The sequence below is a fragment of the Rhinopithecus bieti genome, unplaced genomic scaffold, assembly GCF_001698545.2.
Source record: "Rhinopithecus bieti isolate Rb0 unplaced genomic scaffold, ASM169854v2 scaffold_32422, whole genome shotgun sequence".
Classification (NCBI taxonomy): domain Eukaryota; kingdom Metazoa; phylum Chordata; class Mammalia; order Primates; family Cercopithecidae; genus Rhinopithecus; species Rhinopithecus bieti.
In genome coordinates, this window is record NW_016814631.1 from 2,677,933 (window position 1) to 2,695,788 (window position 17,856).

General features: G+C 42.1%; 1 protein-coding gene across 7 annotated transcripts in view; it reads right to left on the reverse strand.

Annotated features, from left to right (window-relative positions):
- Window positions 1–4,379: 4,379 nt before the first annotated feature.
- STAU2 (staufen double-stranded RNA binding protein 2) overlaps window positions 4,380–17,856 on the reverse strand; it is a 344,502-nt gene continuing 331,025 nt past the window's right edge. For 5 of the 7 annotated variants that reach the window (XM_017851604.1, XM_017851602.1, XM_017851600.1 and 2 more), the window contains 2 exons: window positions 6,628–6,716; window positions 4,380–5,477 (listed from right to left, as the gene is read on the reverse strand). In XM_017851604.1, coding sequence (XP_017707093.1) covers window positions 5,384–5,477; window positions 6,628–6,716 — 183 coding nt within the window. In that variant the 3' untranslated portion in view covers window positions 4,380–5,383. The remainder of the gene's footprint in view (window positions 5,478–6,627; window positions 6,717–17,856) is intronic. The other 2 variants (XM_017851606.1, XM_017851605.1) reach the window with 2 other exon arrangements.

Below are 17,856 nucleotides of genomic sequence, written 5' to 3' on the forward strand. Positions count from 1 at the left end.
TTGTCTCCCAAAACAGTGATTATCTCTTCTCTGATGATGACCCCACCATGCCCCATAAGGGTAAGCTTGGGGCAGCCATATTTGTGCAATGTGGGCTGGAGTGAATGCCTGGTTCAAGATGGGTCAGTCAGTGGCTCCTTCCTAAGACAATGGGAATGAAATCAAGAGGGACATTTGGTGTTTCTTCAGGTGGCTGCAAACTTGCGTTCTATTGGTAACTGTGTTCCCCTATGTGTGTACTTGAGAAGCAGGGCTAGTTTACAGAGAGACAGAGAGGGAGAGGGATGGAGAGGTAAGAGGTAAGAGGGGTAAGGGTTAGAAGGTAAGACGTAAGAGGTAGAGGTAGAGGTAGAGGTAGAGGTAGAGGTAGAGGTAGAGGTAGAGGGCATGCGGAACTGAGAGAGAACTTCCATGTTTGCCCACAGCCTTCCACTTCCTGGCCCCAGTTCCTTTCTACATTTTTGCCCGTAGGTTCTGTGAAGCATCCCTCTGGCTTTATAATAAATTTCCCCTTGCTGGTTTGAATAGGTTTTTATAACTTGCAATCAAAAGAATCTTGATTGATATAAGAGTGATATTTTCCTTCCAGGTATTTGATTAAAAATCACATGTATTAGAGACAAAATTTAAATATAAGCATACCACTATAGAGGTACTAACAGAATTACTAACAGGAAGATTGGTCTAGAGCTGCGGTGCTTTTAGGGGCCGTCATTTAACACATGTGGAAACTGAGGCCCAGGAAGGCCACATCCCTTGCCAAGGTCACATCTGTGTCCGAACCAGGCCCCTAGACTTGACTCCTAGACCATTACTCTTTCCCTAATACTCATTCACTTTGATTGAAGTATTGTATTTACATTCACAACTTGTGCACTTTTAAAAAGAGTCCATGTAGTCTTGCATATTCTTATCTCCAACTTTTGCTTGAAAAGCTGAAACTTGAAGATGCTAAATGACATCAGCAAGGCTACACACTAACAGAACTAGAACTAGAAGCTTTCACCCAGGCAGGAGGCTCTGCCCAGGAGGCCAGATTTCTCTGTCCATGCATGCAGGTCAACATTGATGCAGTTAGATGGGCAGATCTATCAGGCAGAGTTTTTGGGGTCATTCATCTATTCAACAACATTTATTGAGTACTTACTGAATTAAGGTGGGCATTGTTCCTGGGTCAGGAGATATGGTGAGGAATAAATTAGGTTTACTGGTCTTCTGAGTGTTGGTGAGCTTAAAGAGCTTTAAACCTAATATATGTATATGTGTGTGGGGGGGGCGGTCCGTGGATATTTGGACTGTGGATGGCAGTGAGAGATTACCACTTGAGTATAATTTCCATGAAAGCAGAAATGGCTTATTTGATAGTGTCACCAGAATAAATAGCATGGTGCCCAAAGCATGGTAGAGTGAATGAGGGAATGAATGTGACTGACCCAAAGAGCCAAGGAGGTGAACAATGACTATGGCACAGTGACTCTGAGTACAGAAGGCTCAGTTATCCAGGCTCATCTCCTTATCTGTCTGTCTTTCCCAGGTGCTAGCGTGGCTTCCTTACAGTGAAGTTGTTTTGTTTGTTTATTTTCTGAATTTCCAGCATACATCAGAGTGTGCTGGGGATACAGTCAAGGAAACTCTTACTTCTGTTAAGAGGTTGGGACATAAGAAGAAAGCTTCCGGCCGGGCGCGGTGGCTCAAGCCTGTAATCCCAGCACTTTGGGAGGCCGAGACGGGCGGATCACGAGGTCAGGAGATCGAGACCATCCTGGCTAAAATGGTGAAACCCCGTCTCTACTAAAACTACAAAAAACTAGCCGGGCGACGTGGCGGCGCCTGTAGTCCCAGCTACTCGGGAGGCTGAGACAGGAGAATGGAGTGAACCCGGGAGGCGGAGCTTGCAGTGAGCCTGGGTGACAGAGCGAGACTCCGTCTCAAAAAAAGAAAAAAAAAAAAAAAAAAGCTTCCTCAACATGGTAACTTTTAAACAAGTCTTGGCAAGGTGAGATGGAACTTGGGTAGTGTCTGCCAGAAATAGACAGTTGGGTTTGATCAGGCCTAAGGCAGTCTCTGTTTTGACCCAGATATTACAAAGTCCCTCCTCACGAAGCTATGCACATGTGACTGTGGAAACTGGAATGTATCTGGGATTAGAATGAAATCTGTCAGCTGATAGACGGAATATAAATACAGAAATGGGAATACGAGGGAAGGATGGTTCCATGGGTCCAAAGTCCTCTGAAGTGAGAGCTTTTTGGACTTGCCATGTTCTTGATTTAAAAATGTCATGGTTCCTCTTGGATTGCAAATATAATATCTGACCAACAGCAACACCATTGTCATGGGTGCCTGCCTCTGTGTCATGTAAAGAAACAGCGAGATTTAACATTTATTTCTTCAATGGGTGTTGAGTGATAAATCATCCATTCGTCCATTTATTCAATGTATGATTTCTACATTGATCTGGTGCCTATATCACGGTGGGTCAGGCTATGGGCAGCTCAAAGATAAATTCACACAGGATTATGCAATTAACAGCTTGTCAGCTCTGTGTACAAAAGTGTTAGGTTCTCTATCATTCTTGGTCATAGTGGTAAGAGGTAGCCTTTGGAAATTAAAAGGTACAAAACAAACTTTAGGCAATTGCAGTGATAACCCACCTGCAGCAAGATTTAAGTACCAGTCAGTTGGTCTGGACCACGTTTCCAAAGTCACTAGGAGCCCTGAAAACCTCTGTATAATAAGGTAAGTTTTACATTAAGCTATTTTTATTTTATGGTACAGGAAATTGGTTGAAGCTGTCAAAAAGAATCACTATTAAGCATGTTTTCTGGGGAGAAGAATGCTGGGACAGCTTATCAGAGGGGTCACCCCGGGAAAGGGGAGGGATGTCTGTCACAGCCTGACGGGTGATGTCTCACCATTGATCTCTGGCAAGTTGTCCTGGAAAGGATGGTCAGAGTTCCAAAGTGCAATATTATATTTCCAATTAAAATGTAAAAATAAACCTTTTTCATAAAACACATTGGCCTCAGCTCTGGAAAGCGACTACAAAGCCCATTGCTTTGATTGAGAAAAGCTGAAAGCAGACACTGTAATTGATAAACGAGATAAGTCAATCTGTGTCCTTTAGAGAATAATGAGTTCCATTTTCATCAAAATATCTCCTTGTGCTGAAGAAACATACTTTCAATAAATCTACTTAATGGTTTCCCCTCTAATGATATATAACATTGCTCTTTGGAACCGAGCGTTGCAGCGGGTCCCTGCCAACAACTGCAGGCCACCCATCATCTGCATTGGTAATTCAACCCAAAGAAAACCCAGGCGGTTCCCAGGAAGTGCTGCTGTGCAGGAGAAAATACCCGAAGGCCTTCCTGGGCTCTGTGAGCAGGTAGAGAGGATGGGATTTTGAATAAATAAGCTATTACTAAGCTTGAGCTCCTATGCAAATTTCCATTCCCTCGCCCCCATCACCATGGCTGTATTCATGGATATATTGGCTCTAAGGATAAGCTGTGTCAGACAGCTCAAGAGTTAAGTCCTTTAGGTACTTGGGTCGTGAGAACTGATTAGCTGTGTTTGTTCCCGGAGCTCATCGCTCTCCTACAGACCTGACAGCCTTGGTGTAGCTCGATGTTGGCTGCCGGAGGGAGCCTATGCTTATTGCATTGGGTAAACTGAAGATCCACTTCAATGATCCTGCCTGAAGCAGTCCCTTGCCCCATCTGAGGGTCTAAACCTCAGGTGGCGAAGGCCTAGCAGAAGGAAAGGCCTATGCCCTTCAAAGGGAATGATTTAGGGCCCTCTGAGCCCTGGTGTCAGGCAGCAGGACTGTGTTTCCATCCAGTTTACCTTTGTGAGCTCCAACTTTACAAATGTGCTGCTTTTTTCGCAAGGACTCAGGTTTATGTAACATAACCTATTTCCTCAAAGGGCACCCAGCCCTCCCAATACTGACGGACTTCCCCACATGGGAATCATTAAAAACAACCCTAGAGTTATTTCCTTATGTTGCTGTTTGTTTATTCTCCAGTCGCGTGTGAGTCAGCCAGATCATGATTTGTGGTGGTTTTGCTTGTGAAATCTTACATAATTATATTCCTATTGTCATGTTGAGTCGAGCAGTTAGATCATATAGTGTTTTCTCATTGCACAACGTTTGCAAATCAATAAGGAGAAAGCCTGAACAATGCGATGACGTTGGCCAGGAACCGGCCCGAGTCACCCAGGAGGCGGCTCTGCAGTTTCGCAGGTACAGCCTATCCGTTCTCTAATCCCACTGCTGGGCAGGGTGACTAGGCCGGGTGGTGGCCTTTCGGATGGGTTTCACGGAGGTGATATTTAAAAGATGAGCGTGAGAGAACGAAAGAACAACAGCAGCGTTTCACACAGAAACCAACCACATTTTTACTGCATTTGCTCCACGCTGGATTCCAACATGCTGGCCCGGAGCGTGGCTGGCTGGAAGCAACTCCAACAGGTTTTTCCCTTCCCCGCCATGTACATTATTTATTTTTGATCCTACTCACTGTCCCAAGTCCAGAGGCAGTTACAAAAAACACTCTTGATGCAAACCGTGAGTGGCTACAACACACGGATGGGGGTGGGCGCGATTCCCACAACAGGGAGTGGAATCCGGGAAAATGATATATGGGGCAAGACGCCCCCTTACTTGCTAAGAGTACATGGAGCTCAAAACCCACAATTGCTTTGTTTTGTTTCTCAGTTCCTGGAGTATGTTGAAACTACTTGCTCCTAACATTAGTTCGTATTTTTCATCAAATATCTGACCTGATTTAAAACATATTTGTTTGCATACATCTTTTTTGTAGTGCACCTTATAGTTATTCCTACTGATATAGGATGAAGATTATAAATATCTGCATAAAAAGAGAAACCATGTGACTCTATATGAAGACAACCATCACATTCCACAGCACATCATTGGTTCATTTTTGAATTGTCAAGCATTATTTAAAATGAGAGAGAGAGAGAATATAACTGAACACAAGCACCACGACAAAACAATCATAACAACAGAACCAAACCCAACTTCTCTATTATTAACCATGTTAAAATTTTAGCTTTGTTTCTAACACTTTTCTTTACTTGTTATTTTAAGCTCCAGTAGCAGGATCAGATTTCTGCTGCCTCTGGGCAAATGAGTTATGATCTGATCTCAAGTTCCAAGGGAAATGCTCAAAGTTTTATTTTTCCCCAGTTGAATAAACAGTACCACGTATATTATCTCTTGTGTTAGAATAGTGTTGTCTTCACATAAGACTCAAATAATGGTATTAGTCATTCATTTCCCTGAACACAGACACCCTCATGCGTGCTGACAGGTTTATAAGGATGCGGTGGCAGCCGCAGGTTCTGGGAGCTGCTAGACGGCCGAGTTTGATTTCTTGCAGTCCTGAGCGATGGAGCCCGGGGGTGCCTGGTTATTGTCCGCTTTCTCTCTCAGATGCTTGGCTTGTCTGAAAGATTAATACATTAACAAGAGCTGAAGGCCTGGGGTTGCACATCTTCAGACATGTTTATTAGCAGATGGCACAGAGGATTCAAAGGTCACCACAAAAGTGACATTTTAAAGTGAAACAACAATATTTATGTTCAGATAGTCTACTGATGAGATCATGTGGAAATGTTTTTGATTAAATTAACTTATAAATGGTTGCCGATCTATAGACAACTTAAAATGCCACGTCTGTTTACCAAATGTTTTCTTCTCACGCCCTCACCTTCTAGATATTAATGACCAAATGCTGTTTTTTCTTATTAATTTTTTGTTTTGTAATGCTCATTTAACTGTAGGATCAGTGTATCTGGTTTTTACTTCCTCGGTTGACTATTTTTATTTTCTTTTAAACCTAAAAATGTTATCTCCTGCATGTGTTCTGAGATCCTACCTGCTATTATTATTGCTTGGAAAGAGTTTGAATTCTACTGTATAAATATAAACCTTTCCTTTTTTTTTTTTTTTTCAGTATAAATTGAGTCTCTGGAGAGACCCCAAATTCAGTCTCTTTGATGAGACCTTCTGTTCACATCTCATTAAAACAAAGCTACGAGCTGGATTTCAGAAATAATTATGATAGCTGCATTTTTGCCTTTGTAGCCCTTGGGAGTCACACTTTTGTGGCAACGTGTGCTGGTGTTTCATAGAAAACAATACGAAAAACCAAACACAGCCAAGGGGAGGGGCGCCTCCTCTCAACTTCTTTTTCTTTTCCCTCCGCTTTGCCCACAACTTAGCAGGAATGTGAGTAAAAACTTTTACCTCTGAAAATGGCTTAGCCAGACAATGCTCTACAGTATGAAGTGAAAAACAATCTTTTGTAAGTTTTACAAGTCTCTACAGTCAGGACAATACACAAATATTTCCAACAAAGGCAAAGAAATGCAAAATCAATGATCAATTAGTAGGTTAAAACTTTCACAGAAATATTACAGGAGATGTGTATGGCCATACATACTGGTTTTCATTTCTTTACATTTAATTATATTACTAATAATTGTGTAAGATGTAGATACTATTGTCTTGACTTTTTAAAACATTATTATCTATGCCTTATCTTTTGTACAGTTACAATTAAAAGTGTGAGAATACTGATGGGATTTACTCACTTTTCAAGAGAACCTTTTTCAATATTCATTGCTCCATCGATTGGATCCAGTCCTTGTTCAGAAAATTGTTTCAAGGCACTTAAGGCTGCCTAAAAACGAAAACAAACACAGAGAACCATTCACTGACTTTAGTGTAATGAACAAGTAACTGTGAAAGAAAGCTGAGATAGAAAAACTCTCATTTTCATTAGTCTAAATAAATTTTTTTGGCATTGTTTAACAAAAGTACACTAGAAAGTCTGCATGATCAGGCAGCAGCATATGTACATAACCGGAACTAGAAGGGCTTTCAGTCTCCTGCCTTATCCCTTCTCCACAGTTTTGCAAAATCGTGATGTTTTATCTGCAAACATGGAAACACCTCGTATAAGCTTAAAATACTTCCATGGTGACATTGCATAATTTCTCACGATACTGAAACGACACATTCTCTTCCCTCGGGTGTGACATCCAAATTTTCCACCTTGAGTATTCTTTCCAAAGTGAGCATAAAGGTATTGTTTAAATTTATAGACATGTAGCCTCAATCAAGGTACAGAATGTCAGCAGAGGAATGGACAGCAGGTTCTTGTGCAGACCGAGGGGATGGATGGTACGATGGGATCCTGAGAGGATGAGGAAGGAAAGTTTGGGCTGGTCATGCCCTGGGGAGGCAGGCCTGCTGGGCAGAGCCTCCGAGGTGTTGATAGGCTCGGGTGCGTGGGAAGCCGCAGGGTGTGAACAGGCTGGTGGAGCCTTGCTGGATAGCTGGGAGGCACCAAAAATGCCATGCTGATAAGATCTACATAACTTGTTGACACTCTTGTGGATGTTCCAAACTGTTATTTCTTTGAGTAAGAATTTGGGTCTACCTCCCCTCCCCCAAGCCCGACACTGCTGAGCGAGATTGGAAGGGCTCTGTTGAGTCTGAGATGGGTGTGAGCAGGCAGGGTTGTTTTCATCCTGGGGCATCCCGCTGGGTCACACTTGGGGCATCTGTGTCTTCTCAGCTGCCTTTGAAAACAAGCTAGTTCTTGGCGGTGTCCCAAACTTTTATCTGCCAAGAGCTCCTTTAGGGTAGCTAAGTGTATGATTTCCTTTAAATTTCTTTATTCAGAATATATTTTGGAGTTGTGATTTTTTTTAGTTAATAGTCTTGTGAGGTTTACAGAAAACTTGGGCAGGTAGTACAAAGAGTTCCCATATTCTTCCCTCCCCTAAATACAGTTTCCCCAATAATTAACATCTTGCATTGGTGTGGTACATTTGTTATAGCTGATGAACAAATATTGATAGCTTATCATTAACTGAAGTCCACGGTTTACATTAGGGTTCACTCTGTGTGGTACATTCTATGGGTTTCAACAAATGTCTAATGGCATGTCTCCACCATTTGAGTATTATACAACATAGTTCCACAGCCCTAAAAATCCTCTGTGCCCCACCTATTCACCTCCCCCCATCCCCTGGCAACCAGCAATCTTTTTACCATCACTACAGTTTTGCCATATAGTAGTTGGGATCAGACAGTATGTCACCTTTTCAGATTGGCTTTTTCACGTAGCAGTGTATATTTGAAGCTCCTCTATGTTTTTTTTTTTTTTCTTTTGCGACTGAGTCTTGCTCTGTCACCCAGGCTGGAGTGCAGTGGCACAATCTGGGCTCACTGCAACCTCTGCCTACTGGGTTCAAGCGATTCTACTGCCTCAGCCTCCCGAGTAGCTGGGATTACAGGCGTGTGCCACCACGCCCAGCTAATTTCTGTATTTTTAGTTTTTCTTTAGTTTTTTAATTTTTGTATTTTTAGTAGAGATGGGGCTTCACCATGTTGGCCATGCCATGTTGGCCACGTTGGTCTCGAACTCCTAACCTCAGGTGTTCCACCCACCTCAGCCTCCCATAGTGCTGGGATACAGGCGTGAGCCACTGCACCTGGCCCCTCTGTCTTTTTGTGAATGATATGGCTTTTCATAAATAAGCTTCATAGCTCCTTTCTTTTTACTGCTGAATAATGTCCCATCGCATGGACGTACCACCATTTGTTTGCCCATTCACTTATTGAAGGACATCTTGATTGTTTCCAGTTTTTGGCAGTTATGAATAAAACTGCTATAAACATCCATGTGTGGGATTTAATGTGTAATATTCATAATACTTTTTTCTTTCTTCTCTCTTGTTTTTCTGTTGTTGGTTTTTAATCACAACTCCTATATCCAAGCAAAAGTTGGCATGTGTCCTTTCTTTTTCTTTAGATTACTCCTTCCTTTCGAATCTTTAAACCGGGCTTCCTAGATCAGAGGTGCTAATGTGAGTGCCCACACAGATCTGCAGCCATGGCCCGGGCATCCCAAAGCAGGGAGGATGTGGTGCTCAAGTCTCAGTAATCATCATAATCTCTTTGGACCTGGAGCACTACAGGGAGAAGGTCAGTGATGCCACCCCATAGCTCCTGATCCTGGCCCATGCTCATGCTGGACAACAGCCAGGTGGGTTGTGGTGGGAGGTAGGCGTTAACTTCAGTGGGGTAGGAGCCATGTGGCCATCTCCCTGGGTACTGTTACAGGTAGAATTGTGCTCTTCCCCCAAATTCATATGTTGAAGTCCTAACCCCTAATATCTCAGAATGTGGCCTTAATTAAAAATAAGGTTAGTACAGAGGTAATTCGTTAAGATGAGGTCATACTGGAGTAGGGTAGGTCCCTGATCCAATATAACTGGTATCCTTATAAAAAAAGAAAACTGGAACACAGACCTACACAGGGAGAATGCCACGTGAAGATGATGGCAGGGGCTGGAGTGATGCCGCAGCAGCCAAGGAACACCAAAGATTGCCAGCAAAGCACCCGAAGTGAGGAGAGGGGCCAGGAACAGATTCTCCCTCACAGCCTTCAGAAGGAACCAGCCCTGCCAGCACCTTGCTCTTGAACGTCTAGTCCCCAGAACTGTGAGACAATACACTTCTATTGATGAAGCCACTCAATTTGTAGCACTTTACTACAGCAGCTCCAGCAAACTATGCAGGAACCTCATAGTTTCTCTTTAAGGATAGCAAAATCTTTCTTTCTCTCTCCCCCCCCCCATTTCCCTGTATTATTTTTTGTTATAAAATAGATTTTGTTACAGAAAAGTCAGAATATATAGACAAGCTAAAAGAATGTAAAAAATATCCACAATCCTGCTCACCATTCACAATTTGGCGCATGTCTTTCCATATCACTTGCTTTTTCCCCCCCCCCCTTTTTTTTTGAGATGGAGTCTCACTCTATCACCCAGGCTGGAGTGCAGTGCTGTGATCTTGACTCACTGCAACCTCCACCTCCTGGGTTCAAGCAATTCTTGTACCTCAGCCTCCCGAGTACCTGGGATTACAGGCACGAGCCACCACGCCCAGCTCATGTTTGTGCTTTTAGTAGAGACAGGGTTGCAGGCTGGTCTTGAACTCCTGGCCTCAAGTGACCCACCCGCCTCAGCCTCCCAAAGTATTGGGATTACAGGCATGAGCCTCTGCCTCCAGCCTCCATATCACTTTCTATCCTCTCCCCATGTAGATCAAGTTATGATCTACAAACTTTAGCCTGGATCATATCTTAACACTGTAGGTAACCTGCTTTTTTTTTTTTCATTGATAAATAATAATTGTACATATTCATGGGGTATGTAACAATGTTACAATACACATAATGCATAGTGATCAGATCAAGGTAATTAGTACATCCATCATCTCAAACATTTATCATTCCTTTTTGTTGAGTTCATACAATATTCTCCTTCTAGCTGTTTGAAACTATATAACATATTATTGTTAATTATAGTCATTCTACAGTGGTATAGAGCACTAGAACTTATTCCTCATATCTAGCTATAATTTTGTATCCTTTAATAAATTTCTCCCTATCCCTCTCTTTCCCCTACCCTTCCTAGCCTCTAATATCCTCTGCTCTACTTTTTACTTCTATAAGATAAACTTTTTTAGCTTCCACAAATGAGCAAGAACAAGTGGTGTTTAACTTCCTGTGCCCTGCTCATTTCACTTAATGTTTGCCCAGTTCCATCCACATGGCCATAAATGACAGGATTTCATTCTTTTTTATGGCTGAGTAGTATTCCATTGTGTACATATCTCATGGCTTTTTGTCCACTCATCTGTTGTGTGCTCTTTTCATTGAATGTGTGCAGTTTTCTGTATCAACAGAAACATTTTGGTAGCATCATTTCTCATGACTGCACAGTATCCTGTCGACTTTATATGCCCTTGTAGGTTTAGCCAGTCCTACTGTTGGACATTTAGACCAGTTCAAATTTTTAAGCTGTGACCAACACTGCACCAAACTTCCTATTAGTTCAATCTTTGTGTATCATCTCAATACTTTCCTTATGATAAATTCCTAAAATTGCATTTCTGAGCCAAAGATGATGCCCATTTTTAAAGATTTTATTTTATTTTTTTAGACGGAGTTTCACTCTTGTTGCCCAGGCTGGAGTGCAATGGTGTGATCTTGGCTCACTGCAACCTCCGTCTCCTGGGTTCAAGCGATTCTCCTGCCTCAGCCTCCCGAGTAGCTGGTATTACAGGCATGCACTGCCATGCCAGGTTACTTTTGTGTTTTTAGTAGAGACAGGGTTTCTCCATGTTGGTCAGGCTGGTCTCAAACTCCTGACCTGAGGTGATCTGCCTGCCTCAGCCTCCCAAAGTGCTGGGATTACAGGTGTGAGCCACTGCGCCCAGCCTTAAAGATGTTAATATGAGCTCTCCATTCCCCCTTGGAGAGGTTGTGCCGGCAGCAGCAGTGGGAGGAGGGTGTTACTCTAGGTGCTTCTGGAACTACCTCTCAGAACCATTTTGTGGGTCAGAGAAGCAAACCAGTTTTGTCATCTTTTGACCCCACCTTATTTAAACATCCTGGTTGTTGACCTTCTTCACTAGAGTTGGCTTTGTCTGAAGTTTTGCTGTTTTCAAAAATTAAACTCACCGTCAAAAGACTGAGGTTTGGACAGTTTTCCCCACCCTCCCTGCAAGAAAGGAATTCACAGAGGAATTTGACTCTCATGGAGCTTTGATTCAGTGACTCTGAGGTCCTTTTAAGTCCTGAAGTGCTGAGGCAGCTATGCTGAGGGCAGTGCATGTGCCCACGGGCTATGTCCATCAACCGGGGCCTGCTGTCCCACCTCACACATGCGCGTGGGGCACTAAAGGCCAGGCTCACTCACTTGTAGGATCCAAGGACCAGTCCACGCCAGACCTTTTTCCAGGTATTCCCAATTTCATGGACTGGGCACATGAACTTGGAGTTCTTTGTATATTCAACAGTTTGAACAAATGACCAGCTATTTTTTCTTCTGATTCATTAAAATGTGAATTATTGGCATAAATTCTGAAATTTCTGAATTTTTTCCAAAGTGGACAATTACATTTGAAATTTTATTATTTTTTGTAACATAATGATAAATTATTTAACATTTTCTGTGATGAGAACATTTGAAATATACTCTCAGAGCAATATCGAAATGTACAGTACTCAACTATTAGCTATATTCACCACATTGTGCAGATGTCCAAAAAAAATCAAACTTAATCCTTTTTATCTGAGACTTTGTACCCTTTGACTACCATCTTCCCATTCCACCTCCCCCCAGCCTCTGTACCCACCACTGTACTCTCTGCTTCTTTGAGTTCAATTGTTTTATATCCCACATATAAGTGAGAACATGTGGTATTTGTCTATGTTTGGCATATTTCACTTAGCATAATGTTCTCCAGTTCTATCCATGTTGCTGCAGATGACATAATTTCTTCCTTTTTAAAAGCTGACTAGTATTCCATTGTGTCTATCTACCACATTTTCTTTATCCACTCATCCTTTAATGGACATTTAGGTTGATTCCACATCTTTGCTATTGTGAATATTGTTGCAATAAATATGAGGGTGCAGGTATCTCTTGACATACAGATTTCAAACTTTTTAGGTAAATACCCAGATGTAGCAGTGCTGGGTCCCAAAAGCACTATCACAGAGGGCTACTGAGAGCCAGGAAATGGAACTTGGCAATGCGATACTGCTCAATGGGGTTCCTAAGAGCTCTGGGGCTTCTCAGTCCTGTTTTATTCCTAGCAAGGGCAAAACAACAACTAAAAACAATTAAAAAAAAATCTTTCAAGACATCGTTTTTAGGCTACGTGTAGCCTGTTTTCACTAGGTACGTTGGGAATACTTGGTTCTTAGTGTGGCCTGAATACCAGAACCAAATGACCTGCTTCGCCCAGTCCAGGACCCACGGCACCTGATCTCTTCCATCTGAAGAGAGCTGCATATTTGAGACAAAGGTCAGGTCTCAGGGAGCAGCTTCGGTGTTTTAGCTCTTGCAAAATCTCCTGGATGATTTTATCAACATGCCAGGCAGGTCCCCCGTGTGCTGTCAAAACGATCGTCATCCCTCCAAGAATGTCCTAGAGTCTGCAATGGCGGTGTGCTCTCTCACCTGATGCCACGAACGGATTTTCAGAATTCTTGCGTGGCTGCTCTCCTCCACAGGTATGCTTAAAGGCTTCCAAGGGGCAGTCCCTTATCTACCTGATCAGATAACTCAACCCACATCTCACTGATAACCGTGAATACAATAGCTTATAAGTATGAGAGGGATTTCTTTTCAATTTATAAGAGGCAGTGGTGACCGATTTATCTTAACCTATGTAAACAGTAATAGCTACCATTTGATGAACATCATCCCGCCATTGTCATGGGTCTGGCCCTTTACCTGCCGTGACCTGAGTTATTATCACAGCCCTCGTGAGATAGGTCCTACCCATAAGGAAACAGAGGCTCAGAGGATTCAGTAACCTACTTAAGGTCACACAGCTAGTAAGTGGCAGAGCAGAGATTTGAAACCAACCTATACTCTTGCTCAGGTCTCTTTTTTTTTTTTTCCTTTTTTGAGACAGAGTCTCACTCTGTTGCTCAGGCTGGAGTACAGTGGTACAATCACGGCTTGCTGCAGCCTACACCTCCCAAGCTCAAGCAATTCTCCCACTTCAGCCTCTCAAGTAGCTGGGACTACAGGCAGGCACCACCATACGTGGCTAATTTTTTTTTTTTTTTTTTTTAGTAGAGACAAAGTCCTGCCATGTCACCAGGCTGGTCTCAAACTCCCAAACTCAAGCAATCTTCCCACCTTGGCCTTTCATAGTGCTGGGATCACAGGCGTGGCTCATGTCTCTTTATCTCCACCAAATTTAAAACCGCTCACATTCAACATACCCGATTTCAGCAGAGCTTCTTTCAATATTAATATTTCAAAATCACTCATTACCTCTTCCATACTCATTCGATTGTTTCTCACAAATAATTACTTGAGGTAAGCTCATAAAGTTATCTCCATTTTCTAGAAAAGGGGTGGATTGTTTTGCCGGGAGCACGCAGTTTGCCGTCGGCAGTCCGCTCCCAGCCCTGGGCTGACTTCCGAAGCTTCACTTAGCACTTCTGTAACACTTGCAATTTTGGCTAAAACTAAATGACTAGAGTAATTATTTTGTCACTTGGGTTTTGTTACCCAATGGCCACAGACAAGACTACTGGATTCTCCATTTCTTTACATTCTGAGTGTCTTGTTCCCTCCTCCATTTCTCTGAAAATTCTTTGTCGTTTCTTACTTTCCTGTGGCTTCTGGCAGTGGGGAGAAGCCCCAGGGTTTTGCTGAGCTTGTGGCATGTAGGATGCTGCAGTGAGAAGAGCCACTGGTATTGCAAAGGTGAAGCGAACAAAAATCAAGGGTGAAGGGTAACTGTGATGTACAGACAGCAACAAGCTCAGTATGTTCAGGAAAACAGAGTGGGCAGGGCCTGCCGACCAGGTACCCCTCTCACAGGTATGGACAGAACCCTCAGAGCGGCTGCCTCCCTGCTCAACATGAGCTCAAGGAATCAGGGCTCTCCTCCCACACTTCATCACCCCTTATTTTCCCAGAAGCAACACTTTACAGATTAAAGAATGCTATGGAAAGAGATGAGTTTGCTTCTCTTTCCACAGGAAAACATCCACAATAGGATCATGCCAATACCTGTAAGAGCCACACTACCTTTAGCAAGACCCAAGTATATACTGAAGTCGGCAAGCAGAATGAACTTTTGCTATCAGATCGATGATTTCAAAGAACATATAATGCAGTGGCTTTGTGAACAAACACTAAAATTTAACAGTCCACAAAAATGTTTTACTGCATACCTCCAAACCTAAGATGGGAAAATCAACAGTATCCTCATGCTAAAACTACTCTAATAGAATAAATTGTTAACTTGCTAGAGGCCAGTTGCTTTAAAAATTCAAAACATTATAAATATGCTACATAATATTAAAAGACACTTTGGAGTGAGCAAAATATCAAATAACTTTCTTTTGGAAAACATACTTGAAGCTTGATTAAGAAGCAAGCTCTACCAACATGGCACAAGTGTACATATGTAACAAACCTGCACGTTATGCACATGTACCCTAGAACTTAAATAAAAATAAAAAAAAAAAAAGAAGCAAGCTCTAAACTTTGTTTACTGAGAGGGTAAATTGATAACGAGGTGTTTAAATCCTACCATCGGCCGGGCGCGGTGGCTCAAGCCTGTAATCCCAGCACTTTGGGAGGCCGAGACGGGCGGATCAAAAGGTCAGGAGATCGAGACCATCCTGGCTAATACGGTGAAACCCCGTCTCTACTAAGGAATACAAAAAGCTAGCCAGGCGACGAGGCGGGCGCCTGTAGTCCCAGCTACTTGGGAAGCGGAGGCAGGAGAATGGCCTAAACCTGGGAGGTTGGAGCTTTGCAGTGAGCGAATCCGGCCACTCGGCAGCTCCAGCCCTGGGCGACAGCACCAGCTCGCGTCTCAAAAAATAAATAAATAAATAAATAAATAAATAAATAAATAAATAAATCCTAGCATCTGCAGTTCACTTTCAGCATGGACAATTTGCTGTGTAATAAGTGTAAACTAATATTGGGGAGTTGTGGGAAGGAGGCAAATCTGGGTTCCTTAATGAGGAACATCCTGAGTGATGCTCAAATCCAAGCTGTGTAACTTCCCACACACCACGGATTAGAGAATTTCAAAGATACACTAACATAAGTATCCAGAACGCTCCATAAGTCTTTGGCCATAAACAAACGGACAACTAAAGGATTTCATTTCCAAGGTCAGAAGATGTTTTCCTAGCAAATCAAAACAAACACATTTAGCATCTACTTGTATGTTACCACAGCCTACTAACTGGAATCTTAAATTCAGCTTTATGACAATTAATATGTTCTGGAATTTAAAAAAAAGAAATAAAAGGCACATCTAAAGCAATAAATTTAGCTTCGTTTGAAGAAGAAAAATTAAAGAAGCATTTTAGAGAAGTGGATGACATTTACTTTCCTTATTCCTGTCTTTTCAGGTCAACACATTCATTTGCGTGTGACTGTGTGTGCGTGTCTGTGTGTATGTGTGTGTCTGTCCCTTAGAGGAAAGCATCTGCATAGATACAAGAAATATTTTTGTCCCCCAAAGGTTTTACAACTGTTTTGTGAGTAAAGCCCCACAGGTTTTAGAACAGATGTCGCTACCATTTCATGTATCGCTTGTTTTGTACGTAGTTATAGCAATGCCAGAAACTTGATGCCAATAAGATACTTTTCATGCCTATTTGTTGGCGTGGATTTGCGCGTGCACGTGCACGTGTGTGTGCGTGTGTACTCACAGAATGGAGGTGAGTCCAGTCATTTCTGTAATTTCTAACATTCCTCTTGTCAATTAGCAATTTGCAAATAGTGTTGAAACCAGCCCTGCTTCCTTCTTCAGGATTAAACAGTTTGTAACGACAACGTAGCAGCATTTGGCCATTCTCTGAGAGATAAAGGTAGTCTTCATTAGCAAAATATGGACTTATCCCCTTGTGACACGTAGTTCTTTGTGGAGTCTCTGAGCATTCATGCCCAATGGATCTTTTTATTTTCTCTGTTTCCATTTCAGTCTTTCCCCACTGAGGTCATCTTCTGGTTCCCAGAAATAGACAAGTAGTTCCCATTAAAGTCGATGGTAACCAAACATGTCTAAATGTGGCCTTCATTTCTGAAGTGTTCAAAGTTGGGTTTGTTTTGCCTTTTCTCCCAGAAAACTTGTTCATGTTGAACTCCTGGGAGCTGATCTAACTGCTAGATTCACCTCAGAATGCACACAGTAGTCATATATGCAGTTAATTAAATCTATGTCCTTTCACAAGGAAATGATAGGTATCAAATGTAAATGTCTTCACCTGCAGTTGAGTATTTTCCTAATTTCTCATCCCAACAATCTCTGATACTGAATCTTACATTAAATCATCAAAATAACTGAAAAATCAAAAGGTTCTTCAATAAGCTTGAAAGTTTATTGCCCAAAGTATGTGATATTAATGTTTCTAAGTTATCCTTTTCTTTCTTTGAAAGATCTGTAATTAAATACCATGTCTCTTTTATATGAAATAAGAGAAACCAAAAGAGATTTGTATATTTCTAAACTTAACACATTACGATAGGCTCTTCAGTCTATTACATTTCAGATGAATCAATGATATGACTTTTAAATTAAAAAAGGATTATATTGAGCTTGAATTAACCCAGTTGCTGGCCTGTTTTCTAATAATTTCATTATAGCCTGCACTTTTTATTCATGCTTCCACAATCCTATCAGTTCAGCTAATGTCCATAAAATTGGTACTTTCTAAAATGGCTTACCCTCGGAACAAAGGAGTGTCTGCCTGCTAAGGTGATGGTTACTCGTAAAAAAAATAGAGGAGTAGGTGGTCGGAGAGAAACACAGATTTTAGACAGTTGCCTAAGATGAAGAACAGGTGTTTTAACTCTAGAATTTGGGGAATTCATTTAAAATTGAGCACTTAAATCACAGACCTAGCCACCACCTTTACATCTGTAGTCAGGCTCTTAGAAGGGTGATGGCGTAGCTGCTAGCTTTGACAACAATGCAGAGTGGAAGTGACAGCAGGAGTAACTGCACAGATTGTGTTCTGTGCTTAGAACAAACGTTGAGTGCATTGTCCTCGCTACTAGACCTTCCTCTAACCAGGCTGTTTTCCTCATGTTATTCCTTTTCAAATTTCTGGGTTTTGTCCTTTATTTAATTGTTTTTCTTTTCTTTTGGGTGAGGGACGGAGTCTTGCTCTGTTGTCAGGCTGGAGTGTAGTGGTGCAATCTCGGCTCACTGGAACCTCTGCCTCCTGGGTTCAAATGATT